Source organism: Nycticebus coucang, chromosome 2 (genome assembly GCF_027406575.1).
Source record: "Nycticebus coucang isolate mNycCou1 chromosome 2, mNycCou1.pri, whole genome shotgun sequence".
NCBI lineage: Eukaryota > Metazoa > Chordata > Mammalia > Primates > Lorisidae > Nycticebus > Nycticebus coucang.
The window spans coordinates 78,315,360-78,338,518 of record NC_069781.1 but is presented as its reverse complement, the minus strand read 5'-3'; the positions used below and the strand labels follow the sequence as shown (position 1 = coordinate 78,338,518).

Genomic DNA, 23,159 nt, shown 5'->3' with positions numbered 1-23,159 from the left:
GAGACCAGCTGTGTCCAGAGTGTTGTGTGAGAAGTAAGGATCTGTGTTCTGTACAGCTGCTACTCCCGGGCCCGGGCCCGGGCCCACCCTGCCCCATTTCTTAGTTAGTGGCTCTGCTCAGAGCACTGCTGTCTTGACCTGATGTCTTTCCCATACCTTTCAAGTCCTGCTACCTACCCCCCCACCCCCCATCAAGTGTTCTCGCATGCCACCAACTGGAATTCATCTCTTCCTCTTCGTTATTCTTAGAGCGCTTTGTATTTCTATTAAAGAGTTGCTAACACTGGGCTTTAATTAAGAGTTATGGTTGTGGGCCTCCCTAATCTATAAACTTGAGGGTTTCAATTGGCAAGAATAGTGTCATCATCTTCTTTGCATGGCCTCCGGCCTTTCTTAATAGTCTTTGTAGAGTCAGCAGACTCAGTGTTCATCCAGCAAATGTTTGCAGAGCACCGGCTCTGTGCTGGCGTAAAATGCAGAGCAGAAAGCAGGCCAGGTGCTGCTTGAGGACGTGGGGGTCCAGCCCTGCCATTTGCCAATCTGATGTTGCGCTAATCTCTGCCCACTCCCCTAAGTTCTCAGTGGATCGTTTTGTCCATTCTTGTCTGAATCATCACCTGGGTGTTTTTCCTGAGTGGGCAGGTGGCTTTCACTGTGTGACACACACACGTTCTGCCTCCTCTCATACAAGTGGTATCTACTTTCTCTCCATCACTCACTCTGAGGCAGACTTAAAATGTTGTTACTGGCTGTTAAATGCCTTGGGTTCCAAAAAAGCAGTAACCAGGGATAATTTGTCCACGGGAAGATTATCGTCAGAGGTACTTCGGAACGTTCTTTTCTGGCTGCCACGGCCTTTCTGTGTGCCCGTTGATGCTTGTTAGCAACCCCACCAAACATAGAGGAGGTGGAGCTGCAGTCGGCTTATTTTCTGGTCCAGATTGGCCGGCTGGTTGAAACTGTGGATAAGAACGCCAGCGAGTGACCTCCGGGCACGTGGCCAGCTGGCCTGCTGCCTTCTTTCCTGCGAAGGTCTCTAACAGTGCTTATTATTTCTTATTTACAGCCTTTTGAGATTCTTTGTGGTAATCTAATTTAAGGTCTTAATTCCCTTATTTACTTTTGTGTTCCCCAATTCTTTGTCATTTGGCTCTTTTAAATACTGGTTTTAAATCTTGGATGAAAATATATCGTGACCGACAGTCTCTTCTTTAAATGTGATGAAGGTGGTAAAACCATGGAGGAACCCACGCTGCACAGAAAGCCTGATGTGTAAAATTCAGCAAGACTCAAGTTTTAAGTATTTACGTGTGTTTGGGGAAACATACTTTGTTGACTAAAAGATAAGGAAAATAGAGGGTGGTTTTTTTGTTTGTTTGTTTTTTTGTTTTTCGGTCTTTTGAGATTAGAATCAGATAGCCTTTTCCTAAATGCTCCTAACAAGGATCATTCACCTTTACTGGGGTACACCCTCCTCCTATGAAATGTGCCTCTCCTTCGAAAATCTCCCCTTATGTTACATCTTATGAGTATATCCTGCTGACCCGGCATATAAAGGGGGAAGCCCTCTCCCAACACCCAGCACGGCACACCCCTAACAGGTGTGGGAATGGCAGAGCAGGAGCCTTTGGGGCTTGTCCTTTTAATGCCCTTTGCCCTTTAGTTCTCTCACTCTCACCCTCTGGCTATGGTTGGGGTGGGTGGAGAAAAAGCCCCGGGCTGTGGGATGGACCCTGCCCACGCTCTCCGTCATCACAGGTGCTCAGACATCCAGCACCTGGTATCGCTGCCCACCCCAAGTCTGAAGGAAAGGGTGCATAAAAGTAACATGATAAGGCATTTGAACTCTTTAGAGCTTGGGTGGGGGAGTGCCCAATATAGCAGAAATAATAAATAACTCAGGCCCCCAGAGAGGGATAACAGGGCATCCTGCTTCCAGTCTGTGTCTTTCAAGACATACTCACAGGGAGAGTTTTTACAAGGTAAGTCTGTGTGAGAGAGAAGTGGAGGGAGGGATGCAAGGGTGGTGTTTTGATCTTGTTATTTATTTATTTATATATATTTTTAAAGGTTACGGAAGAGACTGTACCTAGTTTATAGCTTTTTGGTACAGTGTAGTGCTAATTTCGCAGCAGAATAAGTGGTGGCAGTAGAATAGCAGTGTGTTCGTGGATGGCATCAGCTTCATCTGTGACGTGCCTAGGTGATCACGCCTACCTCAGTGCAGGATGGTTGTGAAGATTAAATGAGGTCGTGCATGTATAGAACATCTGGATCAGTGTGGTCCAGACAAATTGTGCACAGTGTGGGTGTGGGGACAGAGGTGGGGGAGGGAGGCTGTCAAGAGACTGATAGCCCAGGTGCATTTGTACTGTAGCCAGGAGACTGGAAAGGTATTAGGAAATCAATAATAAGGGGGACACACTTGGAAAAGAAGGTAAATTCAATGTATGTCAGGAAACACACATCTTGAGATGTCCACAGAGTGATGCAGGTTACTCCTCGCTATTGAGTTTCTTGGTTTTATCACCAGATTAGGGTACAAGCTCTAGTGGGGTGAGAAGGAGTCTTGCTATAAAGCATCAGCACCGTGGTTCCAGTTTGCAGCCCCCAAGTTCTGAAGCTACCATCCCAGGGACGGAGACGGTGCTGGTGCGCCCTCAGCCGGCCTGTCATGACAGAAATCTTCGGTCTCACTGGGAGTCCCCTTTTCTGCCTAACCCCCCACCTATCAGAGGAAAGTCTTGAGTACTTCCTCTTCATCTTCCCACATCTGTTTGGCTTCTTTGCACACATGCCAAGGGAGAGTAAACCCAGATAAGCTTGTCTTTCTTTCTCTGGGAACCTTTGTGATCGACAGTTTCCAGGCAGAAAGACCTCATATTTTTAATTGTTTCCTTTCACAACCTTTGCCATCCTGTGATAAAGGATTGAGACATTTACTTGCAAACAATGACTTTTTCTGCTGGACCTTGCATTCAGAGAAACATACAGCAAACACCTACCCACAGGATCAGATATAAGCTACTTTAGCAAAATAATTACCTCTACTGCTTTATGTACTAAGCTATCTTGTTACTGGAATACAATATTTATGAATAAAACTTTAGCAGATTTTTTTTTTTTTAAGGATGAAGAAACACTACGTTCAGTTGCTTTCCACCATTTAATTCTTTTTTTTTTTTTTTTTTTTTTTTGTAGAGACAGGGTCTCACTTTTATGGCCCTCAGTAGAGTGCCGTGGCCTCACACAGCTCACAGCAACCTCTAACTCTTGGGCTTAAGCGATTCTCTTGCCTCAGCCTCCCGAGTAGCTGGGACTACAGGCGCCCGCCACAACGCCCGGCTATTTTTTGGTTGCAGTTTGGCCGGGGCCGGGTTTGAACCCGTCACCCTCGGCATATGGGGCTGGCGCCCTACCGACTGAGCCACAGGCACCGCCCTCTACCATTTAATTCTTAAGAACAAGCTTTCGATGTGAATTTTTAGTTTGGAATATAATAATGTGACTAAATAATACCAGAATTTTTTTCAAAAGTAGAAGAAAATTTCTCTGTCAAAAGCAAATGATAAAATAAACTCCAGGGAATTTTTAGGGTAGTGGACATGTTCTAAAACCAGTTTGTGGTGGCGGCTGCATATCAGTCTATCCCTAACTAAAAATCATCAAAGTGCACACTTAAAAATGGGTAAATTTTGTGGTATGTAAAATAACTCAATACATTTCTTTTTTAAGTCTTAAAAAAAAAAAAAAAGGAAAAAGTAGGCCTAACTCAATTTTACTCTGTAATGGAGATATTATTGAATGAAATAATTTGGAATTATTTGGATCTGATATTTGAAAGTATCTGGCACTTGATTAATTTTGTTCTTTGTTATTTCTCTTTGAATTTACCGGTTTATTTGGTATACAATAATCTCAAATGAATGCCACCATCTTAAAAAGTTTAATCTTTGTAGCTTCACACAGAAAAATGTCTATCCCACAGACAATCCCCTTGAGGCATGCTGCCAGCAGGTGTGGTCACCCGCAGGAAGGGAGTGGAGGGAAAGGTGGAGGAGTGAGGCAGGGCGTGTGCCGCACCAAGGCGGCCGGTCAGACTGGGCACATCCAGTGGATTCTCAGAAGACTGTGCCTCTCTCCACACAGCTGTCCACTGTTGTGAGTTCTACAAAGCAGGCTATTTAGAGTCATCCCTAATCTTTACTGATCTGCTTTATTGTCTAGAACTGGCTTTGCTTGTTCACCCTGTGATAGAATCGGGCAAATCTTGTTCCACTTGAGCCACCTTTACCTAATATACTTAGACAATGATGAGGGAGGTGTTTAAAAGAAGGTCCTTTTTTTTTTTTTTGGTTACGTGATAGGTTTAAACCATTAGAGGATGTATCATTTTTACTAACCTTTTGAAACAAAAACAAAAGGTTGCTCCAAGATGTTAATCACCAAAAAATAGAATGTACTTGTCTGGGAACTAAATCTGCATTTTTGAAGGTCACATGATCTGATTTGGGTAAAATGTTTAAGGGAATGGTGGGGATGGAGGGGTGGCGGAGAAAGGCTTGGGTCTGTGGTTTACCAGTGTGAGTGTTTTTAGCCTTCAGATTGCATGTTGCATTGAATGACAAGAAATCAAGAAAAGGAGCCACTGGCCTCTAGCCCAGTCTAGGTTCAACATCAGACTGAGTCATTTCCTTTGCCAGCCAGCTGCTGCGCTGTGGCTCAAATTGTAACAGAGAGCCTTTCTCAGCACTGCAGGCTTGGGCAACAGCGAATAAGTCAGCAGGAGAGATAGGAAACATTTGCTGCCTTTCTGTCTAATTGCTTTAGAATTAACAGGTTTAACAACTGCATTTCTAGGTCAGCATCTCATGTGTCTAAAGAGAATAAGGATAGTTTGTTTGAAACATTAAAAGGGGGAGGGGAGAGGTCTGTCTTCTCCTCTTTTTCTGTTGTTAAGAGCCTTACCGGCGATTTCATTAGTTGGTAATTTTTGCTGTCTCACTGACGCCGAGAGGCCTGGAATTAAACCCCGTGGCCAGCAGGCTGTTAGCTGGTCAGGAAATTCCAAATGGGTATAAATAAATTCTCTGCAACAGCTCCTGGGCTCTTTGCCTGCTAATGTGCGGAGTCCCTTTAATGCCGAGGGAAGTATGCCTGAGACCTGGCTTCCTGCTTGCTGAAAATCACAGTAATTTTGTTTGGGGGTGGGTAAGTAGGAATATACAAAAAAGAAAGAGAGAAGAGCATGACGTTTGTGTGGGGGTTGGTGAAATACGAACTCAAGCTCTGCACGTTGTGAAAAATATTTGCTTTTACTGCAAGCTGGAAAGAATAACTCAGTACTTGATTTTCGGTTTAGTGAAACTTTCAGCTTTAGCTATGGCTTTAACATAAAGATGTCATTTTTGTAGGAGTGAAAGGTTGTAGGTATATTCTAAGGTGTGAGGTTTTGAGTTTATGGTTTCTTTAAATTCCAGAATTGTGGTTTTCATTCCTAAATCTGTCTTTGGTCATTGGTTCTCAGCTCTGTTTTTCTAATATGGAGTCACTCATTGTGCATTAAAGTTGGTTTATTATTATAAAACAAAAGAAAGACTGGGATTCATATAGGTTCTACAGCTTTCCTCCACCATCACCACCCCCCCCCCAAAAAAAAAACTGTACTGTTTTGTTAGAAAAGCCTATCTAATTACAGAGTCTTAGCCTGTATTCTTTGGGGCTTTTCACAAAATTACCCTTTGATCTGGCACATTTCCTATTTACGCTTAGAACAGCATGTTATTTTTGAAGATAGTTTGGAAAACAGCAGTTCCCAAGCGTGTTCTCTTCTGCACATACTCAGTGGACTTGGGCTGTATTTGAACAGTAATTCTTTATATTAGACAGTGGATGGCAGAGAACAGCAGGCCCTGAGGTGCCTGGGGCATCTCAGCTATTCTGAGGCAGATTTGAGGTGAACAGTCGCTGTGTCTTGTGGTTGGCACTGAACCCTGGAGACGAGCACCACCGTTAAACCGCAAGGCCCCTGCTACCGTCACGTGCCTCCCTAATACAATGTGCCCTTTATTAAGGCATGGCCATTCCATCCCATTCCCAGGAACAGTAGCTCTTCTTTCTTCGTCCTTGTCCTCTTAAGTCATGCCAGAGTAGAACCGATGATACAGCCCAAGGGACACACTTGCGGATCTGGGGATCGCTAAGTCGTGCCAGGGAGGGTACGACTGGAAAGGTGCTGCTGGGCCTGAGCTCATCTAGGTGACACCTGCTGCGATTAATTTTTCTTCCTCTGACCACATGGTGTGCCATGCTAGGAAATTTTGTGTCAGATTTAGTCAGCAAGTTAGTCATAGTCTGGAAGCAACCTTGGAAATCACGGAGTCCAGCAGACTCCTCGTCACAGGGACATGAATCTTGTCACCGTGTTGTGCATTTCCAGGCCCTTGCTGCCATTGGTTGTCCGTAAACTAGGGAACTGCTTTAGCTCCTGTTTTTGCTTTATGAAAAGAAAACCATTCCTTCTTCCACCTTAGGCTGGCTGTTCTGGATGACCACCTTGGAGAGGAGATGCTCTGGGTGGGTCTAAAGCACGTTCTCCAGGTGGCGTGTGGAAAAGCTCTCTGCTCCGAGCCCTTCTGGCAAGGCAGAGATGAGAGTGCTCAGAGTCACCGGCGCTCACCTTTGTCTTCTGATTCTGACAAGGAAATATTTTAACTTGGCCATAATACACTTTTTAGAAGTTGAGATATATCTGTCTACTTTTGTTTTATATCATATCTTCCTGTGTGTAATAGATGCAGGACTAGGACTCCTCTGTGCCTGACTGGCATGCGTGCTCCACCTGGGTCAGGTGCACAAGCACATGCACACCTGCCCGCGGGGCTCTCCTGGCATCTCCCTCGTCCATGCTAGCAAGCAGAAACCAATGTCGACCCAAGAATTTAGCACACCTACTTGATCTTGAACAAGTAGCACAAACATCTCAAGCCCTGACTTCATGGGGGTAGAGTGGCATGGTAGAGAGAAGGAATTCTGGACTGGCTGTGGGGTGCCAGGGCTATGTGCTTGTGGGTCATCCAGTAATACGAGGTGTGATAACAGACATGTTCTGCATGCCTCACAACAACCTGGTGATGCAGGGATGGCTGTAGAACCTCCATAGCTGACCACCTCTCTATGTTAACCACCTCAAGTTCACCTAATTTTCATAGATAGGACATGTACCACGTGTACGTGTCAGTACAATAGGCCTAGTTCCTCATCTCTTAGGTCGTCAACTTACAGAGATTCTGATGTATTATTTTACTGATTATATAGTCGGAGTATAGGTGCTAACGTACTAGCACCTGGAAAATGGTAGAACTGAGATTCAAACTCAGGCAGTTTGGCCTGAGAGTGGCTGCTTTAAATTAGATCTCTTTCTCTACTGTACTTATTTATCAGTAGATGCCTAGAGGTGGGTTTTTCCATTTCAACAGATATTAAGCATTCTGTGTCCCAGGCACCGTGCTGGGCACTAGGGAATACAAAAAAAATCAACACTGCTTGGCTTCTGTTTCCCCCAAAACACCACCGGGATGGGGGGGGGCAGGCAGTCATGTGCTGCTAACTACAACACAGGTCAGTGTACACAGCCAAAGCATTTTAGGAGAGTGGAGGGAAAAAAGTGACCAGTTCTTCCTGGGACAGAGCAGTTGAGAGTAAGCAAAGCTTTACATAGGACCAAATCTGGTTGGGCCTCTAAGATGGAAGAGTACAGAGAAGGGCAAGCTGGGAGTGGGAACAGAAGGAGTAAAGGTGGGTTGGCTTCAAAGTTGCATGGCAGGTGGAGGGCCAGGTGGAAGGGGCGTGGGCGATGCTGGACTGGGGCTGAATTGTTGAAGATGTAAAATGCCACAGAAAGGAGCTTTTAGACATTCTTTATAGTGGAGCTCTGGACATATCCCTCTACAAAAATACTAATTGAGAAGCTGTACAAGTTTCCAGGAATACCTTAAACAAATGTAAAATTTCTCTAAGAATATGTAGCACGGAAAAGCAAAGACATCTGCCCCTGAAGACAGGCTGCTTCAATTGCCACGTGAGCCCCAGCAGTCTGGGCTGTGCCCCTGGTAACTGTCTGGCTGCACTCTTGCACCCCAACGACATCAAAGCATAGGCGAAGGAAGGAAGGAAAGAAGAGAGGAGGGGAGACTTACTTAAAATCATTTCAAGCTTATAGAAAATATGTAAAAGATCTCTCAGAGTTCTTACATGCAGATTCAGGTTCTCCAGTAGTTATCATTTTATCACCTGTGCTGTGTCTCTGTGTGTGTGTGGTGGGAAGCAATTGTTGTATCTCTTTAGTTTTCCTTCAGTCGGAAGCACTTCTCAGTCTTTCCTTTTTTTCATGACCTTGCTGGTTTTAAGGGCCAGGCAAGGTGGCTCACACCTGCACACCTGCAATCTTAGCATTTCAGGGTGATGACATAAGAGGATCCCTTGAGGCCAGGAGTTCAAGGCTGCAGTGAGCTATGACCATGCCACTGCCCTCTAGCCTGGACGGCAGAGCTAGACCCTGGCTCAAGTAAACAGATAGATGAAAATAAAATCAGAGACCTTTCATTCTGTAGGATGTGTTTCAAGTGGGATCCTGAATGTTTCCAGACTCATGCTATGGCTTCCCCAGCAGGACACTGCAGAAGTGATGCTCAGCTGTCCCTTGTGCATTTTACAGGGCACACAGCATCAGTGTTAATCACCTTTCAGGGTGGTTATTTGTCAATTTTTTTACCATAGAGTCACCATTTTTCCCTTCCTGATTGATGTTATTTTGTAGTGATATCCTGATCTCTGGTAGGAAATTCCTACCCACTAGCTTTAGCATCCAGTGAGGATTCCTGCCTGAAGCAGCCACTACTATAATGTTTGCTACATGGCGATTTTCTCTTTCCATGAGTCCTTCTATGTTTATTAATTAATCTTCTTGTATATTTATTTATTATAGCAGGTGCCTAATTTATTCACTGGATTATAATTTGTTACTTTTCAAAATTATATTATTTTGATGCTCAAATTATCCCAGATCTGGCCAAGAGGTGTCCAAAAGAGTTTTTGAGTAAAATAGACCATTGACTCTGGCTAATCCGATGTGTGCTGGAAAGTGAGAATAATAGCTAGTGGGCAGAGGTTGTAATCTGAGTTCTGGATGTTGTATGTTCCTTAGGTAGGATGGGTCACCCATAGAAAGATCCTTGGCAGGCAAGCAGACAGTGACAGGTAAGGGACTCTAGAGGTAAGCTGACCCAAAACTGACCTGTTGGAGACCACCAGGTGGGTAGTTTCAGATTTTCAGAGTGTGTGCTTACGTGCCCCTACAGTCTGTCTTCTGCCTTCAGATTTCCCTATGGGCTAAGTCAGGCCCCTGGTTTGTGTGGGTAGAGAAGCCATGGGAGTTGGAGGCAGTGGGCTGCCCGCTTTTCCCACCTGAGTCCACAAAAATGCTTGCTGGCTGTCAGGGTAAGTGTTGTCTTTGCTGCTTCCACATTTTCAGCCCTTGCTGTTCCCATCCTAGAGCCTAAAACATGGAGCAAGTCTGTGTTCTGCAGCTCAACCTGACAGCGCCTGGGTTCCTACAGAGTTCTCTCTTCCTTCTTTCTGCCTTTGCTGCCTCTGCCTTTCTGCCACATCCGTCCCTCCTAGATTAGATTTGCCATACTTGAATGACCTTCAGAGAAGGAAATCCCCTCGTTTTTCTCTGCAGTAAATAATCCATTGGTTTGAAGAAAAGTATTTTCTTTTTTAATAGCGGAATGAGGGAATGGGTAGAGTCCTAGAAGACAAGTCTGGAGGCCTGACTCTGGTCTCCAGCCCAGCCCAGGGTAGCTGAAATTTGTCAGGCCTCTTCACTTTCCTCCTAAACATTAAAAGGGTGGTCTGGGGTCAGGATGTTGATCACAGGTGGAACCATGGCCAGCATTTCATATCGAATGAAACAGGACAAAGGAATTTGTGATACCTAGAAAAAAATTTGTGGGGACTTGAGCAATCTGTGGGAATGCTAGCAGAGGACATTGAAGAGAATTTTCATGCATACGTGTACTGCGGCATCTGGAGTTGAGCAGTCTCAACTTTGTTCCCTTGTTTAAACCCTCAAATAGCTTTACCATGCACTCCATGACCCAAAACCATGGCGCACGGAGCCCTGGAGGACTGGGGCTTGGTCCCCTCTCGACCTCGCTGTTGCTTTGCCAAGTCCCCTTTTCAGTTCTTAAAAGGGGCAAGTCTCCTCTGCCTCAGATTTCTGCCATTGCCCACCCTCCACACACACTGCCTAGTGGACTTCTCAAATGTGGAGTCCCTTGAAGGATATTCCCTACTCACAGTCCAGGTGGGGTCCCTTGGGTAACATCTACCTTTTCCTTTCACAGCACCGAATTACAGTTGGTATTTACGAATGGGACTGCTCCTCTGTCTCCTCCTGTTTTTGCTTAGCATCCAGCAGTGTCTACCTGTCAGTGTAACAGGTGCGTCTTCCTTAGCTTAGCATTCTCCTCACAGAGTGTGAGAACAGGTGAACTTGGAATACAGAGCTGCTGTGGGAAGGGTAGTGATGGAGAAGTTGGAAGAGGGATGGGTGGTATGTCTGGGAGACAGGGCGAGAGGTAGAGATGGGATCAGCTGTGAGAGGAAATCTAAAGATTTAGAGGTACGGACCACATGCGGAGTATCGGAGTGCTGTTTTTATCTGCGGTATTGTATAGCTCAAAAATAATGCACAGACTTTTTTTCCTCATCAGTTATTTTTAGTGTTTGTGTATTTTATGTGTAACTAAGACAGCTCTTTTCCTTTCAGTGTGTGACAGAAGAAAAAAAAAGGCTGGATACCCCTGAATTTTCAGAGGAATTATGAAGGAATTATGAAGACTGAGGAATATAAAAAGCAACATATTCTATTTTAGCCATATAAACAAACCAAGCATGTAAAATTGCAGTTAAGCCACATAGGCTGTGTCAGTGGGGCTAGTAGTTCTTGCAAACTTACGGCACACAACTTTGCTTTTTTAAATGTAAACATTTTATTTGCATGAAGTGATTGCGTAGCAGTTTAAAACAGCTATAACCTGAGGAGATACTGGTGAAATTGAGACAGATGGTATAAACTCCATAGGAAGAGATTTAGGCCTTAGAACAAAGCCTTGTAGTTGCCCATCATTTGAACGGACGGATGGATGGATTTTATCTGGGAGGGAAAAGAACAGGTTTAAAAATGGCTCTGAGCTGGGAAGGTGGGTGCACTCCTGTAGTTCCAGCTACTCGGGAGGCTGAAGTGGCAGGATCTCTTGAGCCCAGGAGTTCAAGACCAGCCTGGCAGCATAGAAAGACCCTGTTTCAGTCGGTCAATCAGTCTCTCTCTTTTCTTCTTTCTTTCTCTCTCTGATAAATTTAAGAGCAAGAGAACATTCTGCTGTGCATGCTTTTAAAAAATAATTAGGAACACTTACATTGCTATCCTTGGTTCTCTAACAAATGGGGTGCTCCACATAGGTTGAGTATGGGGAGGGAAGCTGTTGGGTGTCAAAGAGCTTAATGCTGAGAGTGTCATCGGGAGACACTTCCTGCTCAACCCGTTCAGAGGGACGCTGTTCCACCTCGCTGTCTTTTTTATACCCTGTTCCATTCCTGGGAAGGTTGTTTTGTTAACTCAATTACTTTCAAACTCTGAGTAATTAGCTTCCTGAGAACTTGCCTCTCTACCTGAGTTTATCCTATTGGTTTTGTTTCCTGCTGACACGGATCTTTTTGCCTGCCTTGAACAGCAGGTTGCTTTACTCTGCTGCTTTGAAACGTGGGAATCTGTGGTCATTACGTGCTTCTCTAGGACTGACTCAGCTCTGTAGGTAAAATCTTCATGCTTCAGGTGAGACAGGACAAGACATTAATGGGAAGTAGTGAAGTTTTTCACTTTCAACACTCAGGTGGAAATCTGGTGAAAAACACCAGTGTGTGAGAGTTACAGCACCAGGTATAATTATTTTTCATGGCATCATCAGTGGGTAATTGGGCCTAGAGTGTGCAACAGTGAAACCAGAACAAAGAAATCACTGTGTCTGGGGCGGCGCCTGTGGCTCAGTGAGTAGGGCGCCGGCCCCATATGCCGAGGGTGGCGGGTTCAAACCTGGCCCCGGCCAAACTGCAACAGAAAAAAAAATAGCCGGGCGTTGTGGTGGGCGCCTGTAATCCCAGCTGCTCTGGAGGCTGAAGCAGGAGAATCACGTGAGCCCAAGAGTTAGAGGTTGCTGTGAGCCGTGTGACGCCACGGCACCCTACTCGGGGGCGGTACAGTGAGACTCTGTCTCTACAAAAAAAAAAAAAAAATCAACTGTGTCTGATTAATAGAGAAAGTAATAACATCCAAGTCTCGTCCACTTAGAAGTCCAGCAGGTTACATGATTTCAGATGCCCCCAGTGCTTTGCACTCATGTTAAAGAATGGTTCCTTGTGGTGGAGTATGTAGAAAGCTTTGAGTACTTTCTTACTCAAAAGTGGCACTTTTATCATCCTGCCTCTGGAGCATCATGTGTTATGGTCCCACTGGGAAATGAAGACTTGAGGACCGCAGCTTACATAGCCAAAATCTCAGTTGTGATGTGTGAATTTTTACTCCACTCTCTAGCACAGGTTTTCTCAGCCTCAGCACGATTGACATTTTGGACTGGAGAATTCTTTGTTGAGGGGAGGGAGGGATTGTCCCATGCATTATAGAATATTTAGCAGCAACCCTGGCCTCTGTTCCACCAGATGCCAGTAGTGCCCTTTCACTTCTTAGTGACACCCATAAATGTCTCCAGACATTGGTGTGTGTCCCAGATCATCCCTAGTGTAGATCCACTGCTTACAGGTTAGTACTCCCGAACTAGTTTCCTAGGCTCTAGTCTTCCTCTTCCTGGTGAGTACATTAATTTTTATGTTTTCTCAAACCATGTGTTATTTATAGGATAGCAAGTTTGGTTTATTAAAAAGCTAAAATCATATAGTACTTTATGAATCTAGAGGAAATGATTTTTGTTTTTTGGGGGGGGGTTGGGGGGAGGATTAAGATTGTTTCCCTGGCTACACTGCACTGGCATCAGCATAGCTCACTACAGCCACAACTCCTGGGCTCTAGCAATCTTCCTGCCTCAGCCAAGTAGCTAGAACTACAGATTCCCATCACCATACCCAACTAAATTTTTTTTTTTTTTTTTTTTTGTAGAGACAGGGTCTTGCTCTTGCTCAGGCTGGTCTTGAACTCCTGAGCTCAAGCAATCTACATGCCTTGACCTCCCAGAGTGTTAAGATTACAGGTGTGAGCCCCCCACCCACCCTGATTTTAGAAATGTTTATATCTTTATTTCACTTTTGTTAATCCAGAAGAATTGCAAGGAAATTTCACATTGTTCTTGATGTCAAAGTTGAGCCCCTATGAGGAGCACTAAGTTTTACAGGAGACAGATACTATAGGTGAAGAGTCAAGTCACCATTGTTGTTCTTTTCCAAACACTACAGAATTTGGTCTGGAGTGTGAGAGCTGCATCTAATTGATGCTGTCACATTGGTACTTGGTTTCCCCAAATTGTAGACTGTAAAGACTAGGTTGGGAGACAGAGGAGAAAAAAGGACTCTTTGACCCTTAGTGTTTAGGAGGTAGATTGATTCTGAAAAGATGCCAACCTAAGAAGCCATGTAGCCCACTGGTAGGCCAACCTCTTACCTAGACACACTGCCATACATTCTGGTGGTGCCACCCCTTTGTAGTCCTTTGTCTGAATATTTCATTTCCTAATTATTTTTCCACATATCCCCAACCCCACCAGGTTGTAAGTCTTACGAGAGCAGAGTGTTTTTTTTTTTTTCCTTTGGTTTGTGTCCCCAACTCCCAGAATAATAAATATTAAGATGGATAGGTAGAAAGAATGAGATAGAAAGTAGATAGATATTAATTTATATACCTTTAGTATGAATATTGATTGTATAAATGTAAGTTGAACATAGGAATAAATTTTCCATTGGTGCACACTTCAGACTTGGTATTGTAGCATTTTAACTAGGCACTTTGAATGTAATCTCTTTCCTTTTTCTCTGTCATCACTTCCCTTGTCTTCAGAACTCACCTCCTGGTCAGCTCCATTCTGTTGAACCACTTGCTCACACACTGTCATACTGCCTTGTTGATAATAAACCTTTGTGACAGAGTTCAGTTGGTGTTATGTTTAGGGTGCTTGGTAATCATGGCCCAGCTAGACTACATCTCATTTTATTTCTTATCAAATCCTCCTCTTACTTTTTTTCTTGAATAGGACCATTTTCTGCACCCAATTAAGCTTTCAGTAAACATTACCTAATGAGGGCAGAGGGTGTCAGGAGCAGTCTTCACCACTGGATTTCCAGACATTCAGAAAATTCTTACAAATACCAGAGAGAGCCCTCCAATTCCAGTTGCAGATATAGCCAGTAGATTTTTGGCTGTGTGAAAGGAAGCATAGTTCTAGTAGTCCAAAAAGGCCTTTTAGGCACTTCGGATTTTCTTTATAACCCACTTAGATTTTTTTTTTTAACTGTTGTTTTTATATATACTTAATTATTCTTAACTTTATCTTATTTTTTGTGATAAAAAGTTTTAGTGTAACATTTTCCCAGGTTATCATTTAACATTTTCCTTCTTTTTAAAATCTAGTCTTAATTGGGGCAGGGAGGTGTGGAGGAGGGATATGGAGAGAGAAACTGCCCTGTTAGAATTCATTTTAGTGCCACCTGAGTGCAGTGGCACATGCCTATAGTCCCAGTTCGCAAGCGGCCAAGAGATAGGATTGTTCAAACCCAGGAAACAAGCCTGGGGGAACATAGTGAGACCCTATTTAAAAAAAAAAAAAAATTTTTTTTTTTTTTTTTTTTTTGTTCCCAGTTCAATTTCAGGTTAACTGAGAATCAAAACAATAGATGAACAAAACAAAATTGTATTTCTCTTTCATTTAAAAGAATAGCTGTACACTCTCCAGGAATATTATAGTAACTCCAATCTACAGAGCCCCATCGAGACCCAGATTCCTTCTAGTACATTGTTCCTCTATCCCCAGGTGTGAGCTCACAGGCCAAGATAGCAGCTAGTGTTCTAGAGGCCACAGCTGCATTCCAGGCAGCAGGATGAAACAAAAGAAAGTAGATCAAAGAACTTACTCTTGTGTTTTGTTTTTTTTGTCTTACACAAGTACATGCCACTATGTTATATTGCTGTGTCTTTTAAGGGAAGTTTCCAGAAGTTGCTACCTGACATTTCTGCTTATGGCCATACTAACAGAAAGTAGGCTAAAGAAATACTGACTTTTTATTTGCCCACCTAAGAACAGGGAGAAGCTATTAGTGTGGAGAAATGGGATTATGCACACCAAGGAAGAAAGGTCTTCTCCAGGGCTGCCCCGATTCATGGTCCTCCCTAATCAAGTTCCTCAGAGTTTATTTCAATATATTCCTTTTGCCTTTGGAATCAGTTACTGCTTGTAACATTTTTTAAAAGATAAATACTGGTGTATTATAAAAATGTATAAAATACAAAGAACAAAATAAAAATCACTCCTTAATTCATAACCTAAAAATAACCACTAAAAGAACATCATGTAAGAAATGTCCTTACTGCTAATATTTAACAGACAGCTTCTGTCTTCAGAGCTTTAAGATGTTTTCCAAAGTTTGTTATGCTGTACATTTAATTATTCCTTTAGTAAACATTTAAAAACGTTTGCTTTGTTCTCAGCATCTTGGCAATTGATGTGTGTTTGGGAGGGGGGAGCAATGAAAGAAATTTAAAAATTAAATTTGTTGTCAGTATATTTATAGTCCAGCACAGAGAGACAAGGCAAAAAAGAAGCTTTTCGTTTTGATAAAGCTGGGAAATAAATTAGGGACTTGTAAATGCCATATTTATGTTAATGTGGGACGTAAAGGTACACTGGAAAGCAGGAGATAAAATAAGAACATTGGATATTTTTATTTAATTGTATAATAATTTGTACCATGAATAATTATCTGTAAAAATGACACTTTGAGAACATATCTTACTTTATAGTTGCTGAAGAAGTAAATCTGAATATAAGCTCTCTGGGTAGACTGGTTTAGGCAATATTCGGAAATTATCAAGCCTAACGTGGTTAAATTCTAACTTCTCCTGGTTCTCAGAGCTAGAAGTCCAAAGTTCACTTGGGGATAATTGAGTGTGACCCATGCCTTTGTGATTTTCACAAGTTGAACTTGAGAAATAACTAAAGATGGGCCCGTTAATTTGTGCTAAAAGGGGATGTATTTTATTGTGTTCTGAGTCTTGACATAACCTGATCATCTTTCCTATTGAAAATGCTTAAGTGAGAAAAGTACCTATGCTAAGAAACACACAGAAAAAATCTAGGCGTTATGCCAAAATATTAACATTTGCCACTACGTGGTGAGGTATCAGTGACTTTTTTTTTTCTTCTTTAAATGGTTTGTATGTAACTCTTAAAAATAAGCATGTTTTACTTTTGTAACCAGAGAAAAGGTTTTGTTTTTAATTTGTTTTAAAGAAATTTCTATCAGTGGCAAAGGCTCTGTTGAGCTGAATGTTAAGGGACACTTGCCGTTACTTGCAGGAGGGAAGAGTCCCTGCAGTGCTGGGAGCGGCGAGTCCTGCTGGGGACTCCTGGAACAGTGGCGCTGATTGTCCCTCTGCCCTGGCTCAGGTGACTGGGGGCTGACGCTGCTTAGTTCCCAGGGGAGAACACAGACCCTTTGATGAAGAGGTGAAGGGTATAGGAAAGACAGAGTCTTTCTGTGGAGATGCTTAACTTGCTGGCTTTATTTTTACTCCTGGCAAGACCAGAGTGAAGAACACCCATTTTCAAATGAGCCGGGGTTTCCTGTTTTAAGAAAACAGGGAATGCCGAACAGCTGAGTGTGCCGGGGGTGGTGTCACCAAGCCCGCGGGAGACTTCATTGGTGAAAGCCCGGCCTATGGGGTTTGCGCGCCGCGGCGGGGCCAAGTTTACGCCAACGTTGGGACTCTTTTCCTTACGGGGTGAGGATCGCCGACGTCCGAGGCGCAGGGTGAGTGCGGCGGCCGCTGCCGGTCGCTGGGTGGTGGGCACGGAGCCCAGTTCCCCGGTGGCCTGGGCGAGGGGCGGGAAGGAAGGCCGTGGCCTCTCCGCTCTTCCCCCGCTACCCGCCCGGGTCTAGAGAGGTCCAGCTTGGATTCGCCGGCAGGATCTGTCTGCCTGTCTCACACCGAGCCTGCAGTTTCTCTTTGCTTGTGGAATTTCAGACACGGCTAGAAACAGGTCTGGCTGCATATTTTGAGCAAGCGCGTTCTCCTTGTAGAGTTGAAGTTAGAAGGAAACACGTTCTGTCCGCGAAAGCACAAGTTTCCCGGCACCAGCGCTCCGGGTTGGCCCTCCCATTCCCAGGCTAGAAAACAGTTGCTGCTGAGCGCGTCTTTCGCGTGGAATTCATTTCTCACATGGGTTAGAAAAGAAATCTATTGCCTGCATTCTACGAGCTAAATAAAACAGTTTGGTATTTTAAAAATCACGTCCTAAATAATCCATACTGTTTTCGTTTCTCTGCTTGGCAAACTTTTTGTACTTTTCTTTCCAGTATTTCAGGAGAGAGTGGGCAAATGGAGGCAGAAATGTTACTCAGAGATGTCACACTGTCAGATGGAAGTGCTCAGGAGTGTTGGGGGTTGGGAGGGCAGCCAGCAACCCAGTTTGCTGGAAGTTACTTCAACCTTGACAGCAATCGCGTAGGTTTGTATACCCAGGACAGGGCAGGGGTGCATATGGCTTACATTTTCACTTGTTGCTGTGGGTCCCTCCCATAGCTCTGAAAATTTCAAGAGTTAGTATGATTCTAAGAAAATATATTACTTGATCCTACAATTTAAATAAACAAAAATGGCCTTGCTTTTAGATTTGAAACACATAGCTCAGGTCAGCAGCAAGGTCTGTGCTTTGAAAGGTTCTTGTGTTTTCTTTTTTAAATGTTTCCCAGAAGTAGCCTCTATCAAATGCCACATAACCCGGCGGCTGGAGTATAGGTTTGCCCTTGTTTTCATTCTCCTTTGCATCTGTTTGTATTCGTTGCAAATATGAAACAGGGTATTCCTGGGATAGTGAATATTCTGTCCAAAAGAAGTCAAAGTGGAGAAAACTTCTCCCCTAATTGGGAGAAGGTGGTGGTTTTCTTTAAATAAGGAGAGAAAATGAGAAGTGGAAGACACAAAATAGGATTGAAATCTTTTCTTTGAGTGTGTTCTAGTACCTGTGCTGCCAGAGTTAATCACTCAGCATCCCTCCTGTACTGACTTTCTCAGGGGAGAAATTGTGATCTTATGGAGGTGGCCAGGCACTTGGTGGCCACCATGCAGAAAGGCTGCCCAGTCTGCAAAAGAGTAGCAGGAGGAGAATTCACATCCTAGGCCACCTGGTTCTGCTGCTACCTTACTCTGCTAGTCTGCTACTGACTTGTAGCTTTTTGTGTCTCAGGTAACACTTTATAATATAGTAGTCTTCGTGTCTGCTGTGTATACATTGAGCGACTGTAGAGGACAAATGAATGATCTACTTGACAGTGCTTTCAAGACTGACTTAATGCCTTCTTATAAAAATAAAGTACTTAGTAAGGATTTACTTGTGTGCTTGGCTCTTTAAAAATCATTATTTTATGACATTCTTGTAACCCTGTGAATTGAATACTTACATCTCCATTTTTACTCAGAGCGAAACTGGAGTTGAGAAAAGTTTATTGACTTGCTTTCCCAACTGTTAAGTTGTAGACTCACAGTTAGATCATAGGTCTGTTAATTCTTAAAATCATAGTACCTAGCTACACTGCAGCATACACCAATGTTATTTTTACCATTTTGTGTATTACATATCCTTATAACATTCTCTTCTCTTTGTCTTAGTAAAAGCAGATGATGTTCTGAATGGAGACCATGACAAAGAACAGAAAGACCCTTATTTTGTGGAGACACCCTATGGTTATCAACTAGACTTAGATTTCCTCAAATACGTGGATGACATACAGAAGGGAAACACCATCAAGAAACTGAACATCCAGAAGAGGCGGAAGCCATCTGTGCCATGCCCAGAACCCAGGGCCACACCTGGTGTATGGACTTCCACTGAATCCCTCTCATCTTCCAACAGCGATGACAACAAGCAGTGTCCTAACTTCCTCCTAGCCAGAAGCCAAGTAACATCAAATCCAATCTCAAGACCACCTGCCCCTCTGGAGACCTCTCCCCCTTTTCTTACCATCCCAGAAAATCGACAGCTGCCACCTCCCTCACCACAACTCCCAAAGCACAACCTTCATGTCACCAAGACACTGATGGAGACCAGGAGAAGACTCGAACAGGAGAGAGTCACCATGCAGATGGCACCGGGCGAGTTCAGAAGGCCCAGGCTGGCCAGTTTTGGAGGCATGGGCTCCACAAGCTCCCTCCCTTCCTTTATGGGTTCTGGAAACCATAATCCTGCCATGCACCAGCTTCCGAATGGATACCAAGGCAATGGGGATTATGGTGGCTATGCCCCAGCTGTTCCTACCACTTCCTCCATGGGGAGCTCCATCCGCCACAGTCCGCTGAGCTCAGGGGTCTCCACCCCAGTGACCAATGTAAGCCCCATGCACCTGCAACACATCCGTGAGCAGATGGCCATTGCCCTGAAACGCCTGAAGGAGCTTGAGGAGCAGGTGCGAACCATCCCTGTGCTCCAGGTAAAGATCTCAGTCTTGCAAGAGGAGAAAAGGCAGTTGGCATCCCAGCTGAAAAACCAAAGGGCTGTATCCCAGAATGATACCTGTGGTGTGAGGAAGCGGTCTTACAGTGCAGGGAATGCCTCCCAGCTGGAGCAGCTCTCCCGGGCCCGGAGAAGTGGTGGGGAATTATACATTGACTATGAGGAGGAAGAGATGGAGAGCGTAGAGCAGAGCACGCAGAGGATAAAGGAGTTCCGGCAGCTCACTGCGGACATGCAGGCCCTGGAGCAGAAGATCCAGGAAAGCAGCTGTGATGCCTCCTTGGAGCGGAGGGAGAATGGAGCATGTCGGTCAGTGGCTGTGGGTGCTGAGGAGAACATGAACGACATTGTTGTGTACCACAGAAGCTCCAGGTCCTGTAAGGATGCAGCTGTGGGGATAGTCACTGAAACAAGGAATTGCGGCATCACTGTAACAGAGGCCATGCTTGGAGTGACCACTGAAGCCGATAAAGAAATTGAGCTGCAACAGCAGACCATAGAAGCCTTAAAGGAAAAGATCTACCGCCTGGAAGTACAGCTGAAAGAAACCACCCATGACCGGGAGATGACTAAACTAAAACAAGAACTACAGGCTGCTGGGTCGAGGAAAAAAGTTGACAAAGCCACGATGGCCCAGCCACTTGTTTTCAGCAAGATGGTGGAGGCAGTGGTGCAGACCCGAGACCAAATGGTTGGCAATCACGTGAATATGGTGGACACGTGTGTGGGGACCTCTGTGCAAACAAATAGTGTAGGCATCTCCTGCCAGCCGGAATGTAAGGAGAAAGTCTCAGGGCCTGAGCTGCCCATGAATTGGTGGATTGTTAAGGAGAGAGTAGAAATGCATGACCGATGTACTGGGAGGTCTGTGGACTCGTGTGACAAGAGGGTGGGCGTGGAAGTCAGTGTCTGTGAAACAGGCAGTAACACAGAGGAGTCTGTGAACGACCTGACACTCCTCAAGACAAACTTGAATCTCAAAGAAGTGCGATCTATTGGTTGTGGAGACTGTTCTGTTGATGTGACTGTCTGCTTTCCAAAGGAGTGTACCTCCCGGAGTGTGAGTACCGAGGCTGTTGGCCAGGTGGAAGCTGCTGTCATGGCAGTGCCTTGTACCACTGACCAGCACACCAGCATGGATCTGGAACAGGTGAACCAGTCCACCAACACCGAGACAGCCACCCTCGTAGAATCCTGCACAAACACTTCCCTAAGCACTTTGGACAAGCAGACCAGCACCCAGGCTGTGGAGATGCGGACAGTGGCTATAGGAGAAGGCCGTGTCAAGGATGTCAACTCCTCCACCAAGATGCGGTCCATTGGTGTTGGGACATTGCTTTCTGGCAGTTCTGGGTTTGATAGGCCATCCACTGTGAAGACCAAAGAATCAGGCGTGGGGCAGATCAGTATCAATGACAACTATCTGGTTGGTGTGAAAATGAGGACCATAGCTTGTGGGCCCCCGCAGTTGGCTGTGGGGCTAGTAGCCAGCACGAGGAGCGTGGGTGTTGGGGACGAGCCTGTAGGGGAGCTCCTTGAGAACCCCCAGCCCCAGGCTCCACCTGGAATGATGACTGGCTTGGATCACTACATTGAGCGTATCCAGAAGCTGCTGGCAGAGCAGCAAACACTGCTGGCTGAAAACTACAGTGAACTGGCAGAAGCTTTTGGGGAGCCCCACTCCCAGATTGGCTCCCTCAATTCACAGCTCATCAGTACCTTGTCATCCATCAACTCTGTCATGAAGTCTGCAAGTGCTGAAGAGCTGAGGAACCCTGACTTCCAGAAAACCAGTCTGGGTAAAATCACAGGTAGGTGGCACCCTGGGAACTAGAAAGGAGGGAAGATGGAGAAGAATGTCTTTACAGGAACTGAGGATTGATTTATTTATTCATTCATTGATTTATTTATAGCTGTTGGAACCATTTTTTGGAGAAAACTTTAATTGGTAATTTGTAGACAGAAAACCAAGGGTCAAAATCTATAGGCAACTCTGTTGCTTTTCATTATCTGGTAGCTTCACTGGCATCTGGCTGAGGATTAAGGTTAGAAGAAAAGTAAACTCTAGTGTTGTTTGGCCTAGAGCAGCGGTTCTCAACCTGTGGGTCACGAAGGTTGGAACCACTGGCCTAGAGGCTGTCTTCTGGGCCACCTACTTTGATATGATGCCTTATTCCTTGTCTTCTAGTTACTGTTATATAGAACTGCCTAAAAAAAAAAAATCTTACGCTGTTTATACCTGTAGTTACCAGTATATTATCAATTAGGAACGCAATTGTATAAAATGTTTTCAGTTAAAATTTTTATGAGGGGATAGACACTCCATTACCTCGTTTATTAATTGAGCAAATAATTATTGAATTTGAACCACACACACACTTTAATCCCAGCTATTCAGGAGGCTGAGGGAGGAATATCACTTGAGCTCAGGAATTCAAGGCCAGCCTGGGCAACATAGCAAGCCTCTGTCTCTCAAAATCAGCAGCAGCAGCATTGAATTCCTACTCAGTTTCAAGCATAGGCTCTGAGGATAGTGCTATGAACAAACCCAGAGTCCCTGTCTTCATGTACTTCCATTCCAGTCAGAGCACAGAGCAAGAGACCTAAAATATGTTAGCAGGTGATAAATACCATGAAGAAATAACTCCAGTTACGGGAATCGCAAGTGACAGTGGTTAGGGGTAGGGGCTATTTGAGATAAAGGTAGTCAAGGAAAGCCTCTCTGACCAGGGACCCTCGAGCAAGAGCTCTGAGAGAAGGGAATCTTTTCCACTGTTCGTTTTGATAAGGGCTTATGTTTTTGTCTTTCTCAGCCTTTTCCTTGTTCATGGGAATTCCTGGTCACCCCTGCTTTTCTTCAAATTGAAGCTACTAATTGAGAGTTACCCTGGACTGTTTTATGACATAGTATTTCCCTATAAGCCTCACTAAAATGAATTCCCTTGTTAGCAGTTGCACGGTGTCTCACAGTGTATTATCCTGGGTCTGGGGCCACAGCCCCAAGCTTACGTTCTTGGCTCTCCAATCCTGAACCAGTGTGACCTGAGAAGGGTTTGCATTAAATTAATTTGATGTGAAAGTGTGCCCTACACGGAGGGTGCCAAAAAGCCATCCACAAAGATTTCAGTCTTTCTTTTTTCCATTTATGACCTAAGAAGGCAATGAACTGAAATAGATCATTTTTATATATTCCTAGGTTTCCACTTTCAAACCTGAATTACTCTTTATTGTATCTGTCTGTGCTGTGGGACAGAGATAGTTTGTTGTGGAAGATAAAAAAATGAACACGACAGCTGCTGTGTGGGCTTTTGCATTTTAGAGTACAAGGGTTTCAATAAATGTACTGGGGAGTCATTTTAGAATAAACAG

At 44.4% G+C, this 23,159-nt stretch overlaps 1 protein-coding gene across 9 annotated transcripts in view; it reads left to right on the top strand.

Annotated features, from left to right (window-relative positions):
- Positions 1 to 23,159, top strand: part of KANK1 (KN motif and ankyrin repeat domains 1) — a 217,061-nt gene that overhangs the window by 171,709 nt on the left and 22,193 nt on the right. For 7 of the 9 annotated variants that reach the window (XM_053574315.1, XM_053574307.1, XM_053574287.1 and 4 more), the window contains one exon: positions 18,950 to 21,601. In XM_053574315.1, the coding sequence (XP_053430290.1) occupies positions 18,950 to 21,601 (2,652 nt within the window). Of the gene's footprint in view, positions 1 to 16,908; positions 17,092 to 17,112; positions 17,322 to 18,949; positions 21,602 to 23,159 lie in introns of those variants that run through there. The other 2 variants (XM_053574333.1, XM_053574322.1) reach the window with 2 other exon arrangements.